General features: G+C 44.1%; 1 protein-coding gene across 2 annotated transcripts in view; it reads left to right on the forward strand.

Moving 5' to 3' along the window:
* Positions 1–13,656, forward strand: part of LOC139393127 (zinc finger protein 423) — a 153,575-nt gene that overhangs the window by 82,847 nt on the left and 57,072 nt on the right. Inside the window, exons 5-6 of one of the 2 annotated variants that reach the window (XM_071141535.1) lie at positions 612–696; positions 10,288–10,308. In XM_071141535.1, the coding sequence (XP_070997636.1) occupies positions 612–696; positions 10,288–10,308 (106 nt within the window). The remainder of the gene's footprint in view (positions 1–611; positions 697–10,287; positions 10,309–13,656) is intronic. The other variant, XM_071141622.1, reaches the window with a different exon arrangement.

Below are 13,656 nucleotides of genomic sequence, written 5' to 3' on the forward strand. Positions count from 1 at the left end.
TTAATTTAGTAATTGATAAATCAATCACATAGTGAATACCCAACATTGTCCTCTGTGGTATAAAAGAAATAGAACACATTACCAATTCAACAAAAAATTAAATGGCCCTGCATTTAGAAACATCTAGTGAATTGATTAAAACTTCAAAGTGAATTCATATTATTCAGTCATTCCTAATGCTTTTAGAGTGATCTGAAATGTTGTTCCCACTTTTTAAAATCCCTAATATTTTAGCAGTATTTTCTAGCAGTGTGTCTGTTCCCAGTGTGTAGTGTGTCAGTAGAAAGTCGTGCTCAGTTAGATGTGTGAATTCATGGCTGCGTTTCAGTGGGCCCTAGTGGTTCCTGCAGCTCAGCCCAGCTGAGGCATTGTACGGCCTGTTCGCTCTACTAGATATTGACAGTGAGGTCCCAGGGATGCTCAATCTTTACCTGTGCCTTTGTTTCAGCTCAATGCAACAGCAAGGAGAAACCTCAGAACCCCCCTCTCCCCACCAGCACATTATTTTTGTGTCAGGAGAGCGCGTGTGTGGGTGCACGCTCTGGCTGTGAATGAAAAAATAATTTGATAACCTCTCTAAAATTCTTGTCTACCTGTCTGTTGCATTGCAGAAGAAGACGTACCAGTGCATCAAATGCCAAATGACCTTCGAGACAGAACGAGAGATCCAGATCCACGTCGCCAATCACATGATCGGTGAGTCAGCCTCACCATTTCCTGTGTGTGTGTTTATCTTTGTGTCCGTCTCTTCTTTGGGTTTCCTCTCTGCACAGCCTTCTCTTTGGCCTAGCCCTCGCCCTCTCTCTCCCCGTTCTGCACAGCCTTCTCTTTGGCCTAGCCCTCGCCCTCTCTCTCCCCGTTCTGCACAGCACACAGGTGTGAGACAGACCGGTGAAATGAACAGCTCTATTTCTGAAGCTGCCACCGCTCTCGACAGCTGTTCCATTGTTTAACACTTGACTGCACAGCTGAGGCCACAGTTGCAGGTCTGATTGTGTGGCAGGTAGCCTAGCGGTTAAGAGCATTCGGCCAGTAATTAAAAGGTTGCTGGTTCAAATCCCCAAGGTGCTCACCCTAATTGTTCCTGTAAGAAAATGTATTAGGTTGTGAAAGATGTTCTATGATAATAGACAGATTCCCAGAACATTAAAACTGCCCAGTTGTGCTGACATTCAGATAATGTTTTTGTTAGGTTCCACAGGAAATTCCTATAATGTTGTAAGAATGTTGACACAACACCTAGAACATTTAATTAAGTTTTTGGAGTTGTTCTTTTGATATTTACATAGGTTGCACGGAACATTCCCACAATATTCCACAATTTCCAGATAAGTCTGTTTGTATGACGTTCAGAGCATATTTGTTTTAGGTTTAACATAATTATTCCAATGATGTTCACGCAATATACATTTCACCTTGTCTTGGAGGTCCTCAGAACATTTCAAGAACATTTAGACAATGTTATACTTAAGATTGACATAATATTACCACAACATTCTCAGCATTAGAATGTATAGCTCCTTAAAGCATGATAATGCAGCTTGGAGTACATCCCCATTTTGTTTCTCACCAGATTTAATAGCAATTTGCATTTGAAGATGGTACAGTATAGAGACACGTGGCATTTTAATTTAATTCATAGGACATTCAAACAGCATTTAATCATACACACACATCCATATTTTGTACACTTCATATGTTGACAGTCTGCACATGTGGAGTTTGAACCTGCAATGTTTGGTCCCCAAGCCAGGTCTTTTATCCTCTGTGCCTCCAGCTCTCTTACATGTTCTTGTTTCAGTATATTGCAATGTCGGTATGGTCAATCAGGAATGTAAATCAGGAATTCCACGCTGGGTTGCGTTAAATGCGGAAGACTGACTAGGTATCCCCCTTTCCTTATCCTTTCTAGCCTTCTTATACATAACTAACACAGGGAAATACAGGGTCTGGGTTATTCACCATCACTTCCCCCATCCTCTTTATATGCTGCATACTTCTAGGCCCATATTTACAAGGTATCCAAGACTATGAGTGCTGGCTGATACAGGACCTTTTCAGATCATGAAAAATAAGAGGGGGGACCATATCAAGGGTCTCAAAGTAGGAATTATATCGTCTGCATTTTTAAAAGTTGAACAGTCCATTTTTACACCGTTTTATTTTTTACAGTTAGTCTAATTTCTGCATTTCTGACTGGATTCATACATCTGGACATGCTCTCTTAGTAGATTATATCGGAGCCTCAAATTATTTTTCACTTTTATTTTATGTGGGATTGAATCTGCAATCTTCAGCTTTGCAGTTAGATCATTAACCCACTGTGTCACCAAGGGATAGCTGTAGTACAGAGGTATTTTCTTCAGTCTAATATGGTCAATCAGGACATAAAACATCATTAAAATGTCCCCATCCTCTTCTCGTGCTGTTGTACATATAACACTGTATTTTATTTCATGTTCAATCTAAAACCAATATGCTATGAATGTCATAAAAAAACTGACTTATTTGGAAGTTATTTAACATTATGCAACATTGTGGGAATGTTTTGTGCAACCTTCGTGAATATCATTAAGGGCATGTCCTGTGCAACCTAACTTAAACATTAGGAAACCTATCTCTTAAAGATAGGAAACCTATCTCTTGTATCGTGTAATGTATCCACACTGTTCCCACAACCGAATGAAATGTTCTGGGAACCTTTAAAGAACTCAGAAAGGTTCTGTCAACATTCTTGCAACATCAAAGGAATGTTTTTTGCACCCAGATACAAACATTAACTGAATGTCAGCACAACTGGACATTTTTTTTTTGGGGGGGGGGGGGGACCTATCTCTTGTCATAGGCCCACAATGTTCCCACAACATAAAGAAACATTCTGGGAGACTTTAAAGAACAGACCAAATATGTGCTGGGAATGTTCTTGTAATATCAGGTGAATGTTTTTTTGCACCCTAAAAGAAACATTGAAGAATCATCCTCACAAATGGACAGTTCTTTGTGTTTTGGGAACATATCTTTTGTAATGTCCCCACACTGTTCCCACAACCTAATGAAACATTCTGGGAAACTTTTTAAAGAACAGACTAAATGTGTCTGGGAACATTCTTGTAACATGAGGGGAACATTTTATACAAACATTGTATAATCGTCAGCATGACTGGACAGTTTTTGTGTTATGAGAACGGTTGCCGCAACCTAACAAATGTTCTGCGAACTTTCACAGAACCAATTTTGGTTTGCTGGGAAAACATTACTGGTAACATTACTGATTATTACATTACCTGGAAACCTAATGAGAACTTTGGGAATATTCTGTGGTGGTTGTTACATATGTTACAGATGTTGTTCACAACATGTAGTGAATGTTAGGAGAACATTCTAAGGATATTTCATGAAACAATGTATAAAAAATGTTATCAAAACATTATATCATCCTAATGTTAGATAAAACATTAACTCAAATTTAATGGGAATCTTAGCTAATGTTCTGAGAATGTTCCCGGTTTGCTGGGATGTGCGTTTAACTGAAAAGTTCCTCTGTAGTTTTTACAGGCTTCCTCTGTGTTGTTATTCTGTGAAGTAATAATTGCTGCAGCAGCGTACTATAGTGTAGATTAACGAGCTTGGCCTGTGAGTAATTTGGGAGAACAAACGGCAGATCGCTGGGAGCCGCAGCGACTCCCTATCCTTCTCCAGGCCTGACAGCTGATACTAGAGTTGTGCCGGTTGATGTATTTTCAGTGCGTGGGTCCTCCCGAGTCCTGCAGTAGTTGTGTCTTGAGAGAGAGGGCTGGTACAGAACCACAGCTATAGTATACAGGCCTACTGCCTGCACCAGCCCAGAGTCTGGCTGGGAACAGACATTCTCCATTGGATTCATTCACCAGCCCAGTTTTCTTTCTTTCTTTTTCTCTCACTTCCACTGTTGACTTCATTTCCTCCGTTCCTCCTTCCCCAGCCTCACCCTGTGTTCATTTTCTCTCCGCTCTCTGATGAGGGTTGAAGACCCATCCAGGTTCCCATGCTCTCTCTCATCTCCATCTCCTCCACCCTGAAAATCCTCTCCTTTCAGAGTTCTCTCCCCCTAAAAGACTGTTCCGTGATGGGGTGATGGGGCGGCTGGAAGAGGGGCAGGGGGAGCGCTTTTAAATGCTTGGCTCTCTCTCTCAGCCGCCATGGAGGGAATTTTGGGTTAATTAACATCATAATTGTTACAAAAACTGGAGGAGATTAATTATGGAATTGAGGAAGATTATTTTAAGTACTGTTATTATTTTATTATTTCTTTCTAACCCCTCTTCAAAGATGGATGACGTCTTTTCAGCAGTGAAAAAGAGCAGTGTCTTAACCTTTATCTGGTGAGGCGTCTTTGGTGAGAAAATTGAAGAGATCACAGAAGAGGAGAGTTTTCTGCTCTCCCTGTCGCTACTCTCTTTCTTGGGCAGATTACGAAACAATCATTAAAAAGCTACACTATCTGTCAGGTTTGATATATGACTGTTGAGGTTATCGCTGAGCTTTGATATTTACTCTCCACATTTCTCCTTATAGAAACCCTTCAGAATGCACAAGTATTAGTTCTCACGCGTTTAAAGCCCCAGTGAAGTAAAAAGTGTGATTTTGCTGTGTAATACTGCAACATTGTGAAAATGATGATAATGCCCTTTTAGTGTAAGAGCTGGTTGAAAAGACTGCCTGAAATGTCAGGGATGGAGTTTTGGTCTGCCTTGAGACATTAGTTAATATACAATTAGACAATTAGTTAATAGACCAATAAGAGTTCCTAATCTCTCTGCCAACAACAAGCTTTCAGTTTTCCCCTCCCCACTTAGACAGCAACCAGACAGTCTTAGCAAAGAACAATTTCTCAAGCAAGAATTTTGCTTAGAAGCTATTTATTTTTTAACCATTTTAATTGAAAACAATCACAGTAAGGTACTTCATATTTACCCAGAGATGATTTGATATTGAGATAAAAACAGCTGCGTTGGACCATCAACACATTTCTAACCTCCTAAAACATGTTGGGATTTTGTACTTTTTTATATTTGAAATCAGTTTGTTCACTAGAAGAGTAGCAACAGTCAACACATTCTTCATTCTAATCCATTGTTCACCGTTTGTAAGGTGATGGATACTGTCTTTATCCCCATTGTGGCAGAGAGGCTGTTTAGGAGAGAGGGATCTAAAACAAGATGACTCCAGTCATTGTGTTTTCTGTACGCCACATCACTACTGACAAAGCGCCAGCGATGTGGCCTGCCCTTCTGTCTAACCATTTGTCAGCTGGGGTAATCATGTCCACTTCATTTCTTCCTCTCCGCTACTTTGCAGGTGTTCTGACACTCACCCCCCATTTCCATAAATGTTATTGATGTTCGTCTGCCATCCCAGGTCTGTGTGTGGTAGAGGTGTGTGTGTTGTGGGTGCACTTTGGTGGGTGTATTTTGTCATTTATGCTATCTCAGCCCCTCCCCTGATGTAACTGAGAAACCTGAAATAAACTAACTTGCAAACACACACACACACACACTTCCCCTCCCCAGTGTATGTTCCCTGCACTCTTCACATTTGCACAGTGAAGATGTGCAGAGAGACACCCCACATACCCACCCACCCTGCCCTGTTATCCACAGTGATGTTTGTGAAGGTATGATCATACCACTGCTCTCCCCCTCACAGCTTTGTGTAGGAATGATCATTAACAAGGAGGTGACACTGCATATCATTCAGTTTACATCCTGAACACTCCAACATCTGCTGAATGCTGGCTGCTCCCAGCCCCTTCCTGTGTGAGCCCACCCCACCCCACACGTGTGTGTAGGATCTATGTTTGACTTCCCAATTGTCACTTTTCCTCTTTCCTCATACACGTCCACCCCACAGAGCGTGTGGATGGGCAGGCACCCCCCCCCACACACACACACACACACACACACACACACTTGCTTAGCTTTGAAGATGTGCACAAACTCCCTAAATACAGTCTGTGGTGAGAGTGGGACACAGCTAGGGAAGGATGAAGGGGTACAGGTGTGTCTAGATAAACTGATGTGTATTTAGCTGAAGTTGATGATTTCCTCAGATGGCTTGTTATTCATGCATCCTCACTAGCTGTGGTTTTATTTTTGTGTTGCTAGCCAAGCTCGAGTGCGGATGATAATCGATGAGACTGGGAGAAGTGGAGGTGCAGGCACGTTCTGCTGGAAGAGAGCTTAATCAAGCTGGAGAGAGGGGGTGTACAAAAGCGGGTGTTAATTAATCAGAGTGGTGCGCCAGGCAAACGCCATGCGAGCGGTGTTCTCCAGCAGGCAGTGGGCCTGGAGGAATGTGGGTTTATTTCTCCTGCTGCCTGTTGATTGAACTGCTCTGATTATTTAATGTAGACATACCACTGCTGTGTGCCTGGGTGGAGAGGAAACTGCTTAACAACACTGCTCAGACAGTGTCACACAGTGTCACGTGTGATTACGCTAGCAGAATTATCATGATACACACGGCACACGCATACATACAGTATACACACGGCACACGCATACATACAGTATACACACACACACAGATAGATAGATAAACCTGTTTACTTGCGTTACAGCCTCACTCCCCCTGTTAAAGCTCTTCCCTATCAGATTGGCCTGTCAGCCTGTCACTCAGTATCCAAGTCATTGACCTGTCAAGCGTCTCTCCACTGTGAGGTTAGACTGGAATGTGATTATACAGCAGCATCCTCAGGGCAGTGCCAGTGTTTTACTCTGTCCTGGAGGACAGGTGATTTGAAGGGAGGCAGAGAGACTTCCAACTGTATAATCTAATCCAGTAATGTGATAGAGTCCTCCAAATCTGCTCTAACTGCACACTGGGCAAAGTAGAGTGTAGTGTACCCATGGCCTCTTAAACCCCTGTCAGACGACATCAGCTGTAATGGGATGAACAGATGGAAACTGACTGAGAGAGAGGGAAACTGCTGTCTGTTCTTAAAAACGTCATTAATGTAAGGTATCATTTTTATTTTTAATACTATGTTTCATAATAGGACTAAATAACTTGATGAGTTCCTTGAAAGGAAGTAATTAATTTTACAAGATCTGTTTATACTTTTTCGATAAGTATAAATATGTCCATGCTAACACCCACCAACCACTACATTTGTGTACACTCTCCACCCATGATAATTGTCTACACACTCCCATAGTTAAACAGCCAGCCACACAAAATCCCATTTCTCACACAGAGAAGAGGAGAGCGAGAAGACATTTTGGCCCGGGGTGATAACCTGCCTGTAGAGACACCCCAGTGTTCTGCTATTGTGTTGTAAAGCCCTGCGCCGTGCCTGCCGTGTGGGCTGTGACTGATCCCCATGTCTGCGTGCCTGCGCAAAGATGGAAATAATCACAATAATAATAGTCCACCCCTTCCAGGGCCACATGCTGAACAATAGGACTGGTGGACCAGAGCCTCTCATTTCCCAGGGAGAAAGAGTGTCAGAGGGCCAGATCATTTTCATTTCCTTTACCCAGATGGAGGGATATCACAGGCTGGTCTCATAAACTAGATGTAACATAGTAAACAAAAATATGGGACTATGAAATAAATAGGAAATGTTATGTTTGACTTGGCCACATAAGACAAAAGGTTACTTAAGTCAAAAACAAAGGGCGGGGGGGGGGGTGTAACACAAACGTCTAGCAACCCAAAAGTTGTGCGTTCGAATCTCATTTTTGCTTATTAGAAATGTTGCAACTATTTACTACTTTTTAGCTAATTTGCCCAAAAGTTGTGCGTTCGAATCTCATTTTTGCTTATTAGAAATGTTGCAACTATTTACTACTTTTTAGCTAATTTGCAACTACTTAGCATGTTAGTTAACCATTCCCTTAATGTTAACCCTTTAACCTAACCTTAACCCTAACCCTTAAACCCTAACCTCTAGACTAGCTAACTTTAGCCACCTAGCTAACATTAGCGTTAGTCACTTAGCAACCTAGCTAACATTAGCCACAACAAATTGCAATTTGTAACATATCGTATGAATTGTAACTCATAACATTTGTAATATATCATAGGAAATGGATGATGGACATCCACAAATTAGTACATACCATACCAAAAGTAACATATCATACTAATTTGAGCGTTACGGATTTTAATTTACTATGTTACGTATAACCCTGAGTCCAGGTTGGATACCAAGGAGACAATACATTGGGAAGGCTGAGGTGAGTAGGGAACAACTGAAACTAATATTTGAAAAAGTGTGTGGAGTCATTAGCAATGGCTGCTTTTTCAGTGTCTCAGCTGAGTGGTATTGTGGGCATGAAGACTAACTATTAATTAGTCTTGACAAAATTACTATTGAGAAAAATTGTAAAATGCCTTTTTCATATTATTTTTGTTATGACATAAGTCTTACACTTATGTGTATGATGTGGTAAAGCCTTCACATTTGAGACAAAAGCTCTCAGCAGTGTCGACGCCATCTTGTTTTCCTCATAGTGACAAGGGAATAGGGATGGAAGGACTGTTCTAAGAAACTGGATACAGTTCCGTGGTTCTGCATCTTCCCTTCGCTGTGCACCACAGTGGGGCCACCCCCCAGGGCCCTAGGTTGGGGATCCCACCTGTGTGGTTAATCACAGTGCTCTATGCATTCAGAGCGTAATTTTAGCCCTGGTTTGGCAGGGCTCAGTGGTGCAACTGGCCCTGCACGTCGGCCTCCCCTGCTGACAGGGGTGGGAGAGTCAGGGGGGAGGGACAGAGAAGGGAGGCAGAGGGAAGGGGGGGGGGGGGCAGCCTTACCACTCACACCTGCAGGGGGCTCCTCCATGGTTTGCAGCTGCACAGTGGAAAACAATAAAGCCTGCAAAAAAAAAATGCCAGTGTGGTCCTCCTGAGAGACCCCAACACACAAAGAGAGGAGAGAAGTGAGGGAGAGAGAAAAGACAGAAAAGGGAATTCTAAGCAGGCAAAGACTGCCTTAGCAACTCAACCTACAGCAATAAACAAGGTAAAGAGATACAGATTGTGGTTGTCGATACCCAGCTATATCTTTCTCTTCTAAAAATACTCATGGTAGCTGATACAAATATTTGTGCGGTACAACTGCTACTACTACTGGTATTTGGTCAGAATATGCAAGCACCATTTTGTGCGTGTGGATGCATGTGCTGCTCTCAGGACTTGTGGGCTTACACACTTCAGGACAGGCTGAGATGGGAGAAATGAGGAGCTTACTCATTTCACCTCACATTACCCCCCCCCCCCTCTCTCTCTCCAAATTCAAGGGGCTTTATTGGCATGGGAAACATATGTTAACATTGCCAAAGCAAGTGAAGTAGATAATGTACAAAAGTGAAATAAACATCAAAAATGAAGAGTAAACATTACACTCACATTACACTCACTCTCTCTCTCTCACACACACACACACACACACACACACACACACACACACACACACACACACACACACACACACACACACACACACACACACGCGGCTCTGCTCTCCAACACATCCTGAGGAAAAGCATGCAGACACTAATGCTTCACTAATCACCGGCACCCAGAACTCACAGCACGCCCACTCTCCTCTCAATCGCCCTTAATCAGCCAACACATTTCAATTAGCATATTGTGTTTAACCTCACTTTCATCTGCTTTTATTAGTAGATTGAGCTGTACTCTCTCTTCCCCCCATTCAGCTATCTCTCTCTCTCCACCTCGCTCTCGCTCCACCTCCCACCTCTCTCTCTCCACCTCTTTCTTTCTCTTTCTCTCTCCCTCTACCCCCGTCCCCTCTCTCTCCCCCTCCATCCATCTCAAGGCTGGGTGTCTCTCTCTTCCCCACTCCAGTAACAGTACCCGTGGAAGAGAGCAGTGTAATAGATACATCTATTAAAGCATCTCTACTGGAGTCAGACTGTTTCTCCCCTCAGCAAGGCCTAAACTAAGTCTGGATATACAACCGCATCAGTTGAGCACTCTAGTCTTATGACTCAGTTTCTTCATTGGTATTTCCATCATATTCATTTCCTGGTGGACATGAATTGTGATTTTAATCTTGGTCTTGTGACGACAGAGTAGAGTGAGTTGGTTTGATATTGAAGGATGAGCATCAGTCCGGGTCTGGATAAAGAGAGAGTGTCAGGTGCATGGTATGGTAGCTGCTGCCCCACCATAACCCCCCATGTATGAACCCCCTAACCCCCATCTAATCATGGACCTACTGACTAACTGTCACCCTGCCTTCTCTTTCCACCCACCTTGCCTGTCGGACGCCTGTAGGAGAACCTGCCCAGCTGCAAGGTTTGTCCCCCTTCTCTCTCCATACCAAGCTGTGTGAATGGAGAATGGCCTCACTGCCTGTTGAGCACTGGGAAAGAGTAGGGAGGGGGACCGGCCCATATGGCTAAATAGGGCTACAGGCAGGACACTGCATGATGCACACAATAGATAATATTGTACAATACTCCAAATAAAAAAATAGCAGAATGCTTAATTGGCACTGCAACCGTGTCAAGAGGAGCTGTAGCCCCACTCTCAATGCAAACCCTCTCATATTATTTGCACACCAACATAAAGGTTCACCCCCACCCCTGATGATGGCTGTGTATGCATGATGAACCCCCCCCCCAGCCAGGCCCAGGGTACAGCCAATCACCTGAATCTAAGTGCCCCTGGGGGAGCCCAGCTAATGATGCATCTCATTCATGATTCTCACTTATTCATTTCAATGAACTTAGCGAGCTAGCGCCCCGAGCATGAACCCAGATGAGCAGAGTGGCGGAAAGGCATCCCGGCTGATCCCTTTAACCCAGAAGTGATCTCACAATACAGTAGTGTAGTCATGTTATTACTCCTCTCCTCCTCTGGCTCAGACCTGACCTCTCACTGGTAAATCAGCCCCTACTATAAGGTCAATGCTCCCAACTATAGTCCTGCTGTCTTGGACTTGAAGTCATATGTTAGCCTTAATGCATGAGTGATGTTTAACGTACTATCTATCCTTTAGAGACATCATGAGACTAACCCTTTATACTGAGGCCAGACCTGTACTCTGTTCTCTTCCTGTGACAACCCAGCTATCTGCCTCTAGTGATGTCTGTCTGTGCTGCAGTTGGGCAGTGCTTGAGCAAACTCCTCGTAGTGTGTGTGTGTCGGTGTGTGTGTGTGAGGTGAAGAGAGAGCAAGGGAGAGAGACTGGTGAGAGAGACCTGGTGTGGGCTCTGTGTCACTGAAGACTTAATGAGGCAGCACACAAGAAGCTTTAGGAGTCCATGGATGTGGATAATGTGGATGATGGCTCACTCCACTGGGTGCATGAGTGTGTGTGTTCGTCGTGTGCCAGCCTGATAGCCATAGGGCAATGTTTTTGACAGATGAAAGCCGCTCTCTGCGTTCAGTCCAGGCTCATTACACCATTGCTCATGAGTAAGGTTAATTAATCATTGTATCATACATGATCCTCATTCAAATAGTCACCATCTCAAATATGCCTCTATATCTGCCCTTCCCTTGACTGTAGAACATGATAGTGTTAATGAGGTGTGTTGGAGGATGTTGGTTGTCTACTGGTCTCCACTGAACACACAGTAACACACTGTGGTGATGCTATGAACATGGGAACAGATGACAGGCCCCTCATGCATATCCCTCACCACCTGGAGCCAGCCAGCCAGAACACCAGAGGGGAGTGAGGGAGGGAGGATGTAGGGGAGAGAGGGTATCAGGGAGGGAGGGAGGGAGGGAGGTTATCATGGAAGAAGGGAGGGAGGGAGGGTATCATGGAAGGAGGGAGAGAGGGTATCATGAAAGGAGGGAGGGAGGGTATCATGAAAGGAGGGAGGGAGGGTATCATGAAAGGAGGGAGGGTATCATGGAGTGGGGGAGGATGAAAGAAGGCAGGAGGGCATGTATATTTGGTATTTCTCCTTTAAGGACCTTCTTGACTGCTTCATTGCGATTGGATATGAGGGAAGTCGATTGTTTAGCAGAATGTCAGCTGACCTCTCGTCATACAGACAACATTAAGTAACAGGAACACGGGTGTGCACATGGTCGTAGGCTGCCAGCCAGACTGAAGTGCTTATGAGTCAGAGAGCCTCCCACAGAATCTAGGTAGCAACTAACCCAATAACAGTAACTACTTCACGGCCATTGTATTCCTGTCATTCTTTCTTTCTCCCTTTCTTTCTCCCTCTCTTTCTCCCTTTCTTTCTCCCTTTCTTTCTCCCTCTCTTTCTCCCTTTCTTTCTCTGCCGCTCTCTTCTGTGTTTCTCTAGTCCCCCCCCACTGAATATGACATGTTTGAAAGTTTTAAAAAAGCAGGAGGAGAAATAGCTCAGATGTTGGTGAAGTGTTTGTTTGCAAGGCTGAGTGCTGTTTGATCCCCCTGAGAGCTCATTTTTCCACGTTTGCGCTTGATTTGCTTCTTATGCTGTCTATTAAAAGTAATTACAAGCTGTTTGGAGATCTATAAGAGAACTGCTCAGGGGGAGCTCCTCCAAAACGTATGGGAACAGAATGGAAAATTGCCACACTTGTGTGTGTGTGTGCGTGTGCGTGCGCGTGTGCGTGCGTGCGTCTGTGTATCGGCATCTCAGATCCTGATGAGGGGGGGTGCATGAGAATAATGATGAGAAATTAAGAGGGGCTACATGTAATCCATTTTTCCGTGTGTGTTTTATACAAAGGTAAATGTAATTTGTGTCTACAACCACTAATGCCAGCCCTTGATGTCTGTGTTATACAGTAGTAGAGAGTGTATTTGCGTCTCATACCTTAAGTCGGCCTGTGCTTGTTTTAGTGATGTCAGAGGTGCACCTGCCCTTCTCTCCCCCTTGCTCCGCCCGGCTCTCACACCCGCCCAGGTGTGGCTGAGCCAGCTGCTGGGAAGAATGGGACAATTAAACTCCCTCCTCCCCCTCCCTGCCTCCTCTCCCTGCTTTGTCTGGTAATTGTTAAAAGACAAACAAGCCGCTTGCCTTTCTGCGCATGATAAACACGGGCCAGCCACAATTAGCTCCTCGCTTAATTCGTTAAGTATTCTGAATTTATTTTCTCGAGTGACGGCGACATCTGTCGCAGCCGGTGAGGAAGGTTCTGGGTACAGTGGTGAGAGGCGGTGCGGGGGGTGTGGGAGGTGTGGAGAGGGTGCAGGAGAGCAGAGCATCACACACCATAATAAATCATATTGACCTGAGTGTGTGAGCTCACAGCGGAGGACAGAGTGCATAGGAGAGATGGAGGGAGGAGAGATGGAGGGACGAGAGATTGAGAGATGGAGGGAGGAGAGATGGAGGAAAGGATGAGGCAGTCATGGACGGGGAGGAGAGTAATAGAGACAAGTTCATCAACAGAGAATAAATCAGTTGATCTTTGACCTCCAGGGTTCTCTAATGGTCTCTGTTAAGGCTCCCAATGACCTGCTATCTCATAGTTAATTTAGAATGGAAGATGTGCAGATTGGGTTTTAGATCAGTCTTTCTGATGAAGTCAGATAAAATGCTACGTTTCTAACTCCTCTGCGCTAATTAGCATCTCCTGTCTGTCGGAAGTGATTTGAGTCTGATACGTCAGCGGGGAGCCAGGTGGGAGGCATGAGAGGATGTCACAGCTCATCTTTCTCCAGATCAAGCAGAATGTCAGCTAGAG

The sequence above is a fragment of the Oncorhynchus clarkii genome, chromosome 1 (genome assembly GCF_045791955.1).
Source record: "Oncorhynchus clarkii lewisi isolate Uvic-CL-2024 chromosome 1, UVic_Ocla_1.0, whole genome shotgun sequence".
Classification (NCBI taxonomy): domain Eukaryota; kingdom Metazoa; phylum Chordata; class Actinopteri; order Salmoniformes; family Salmonidae; genus Oncorhynchus; species Oncorhynchus clarkii.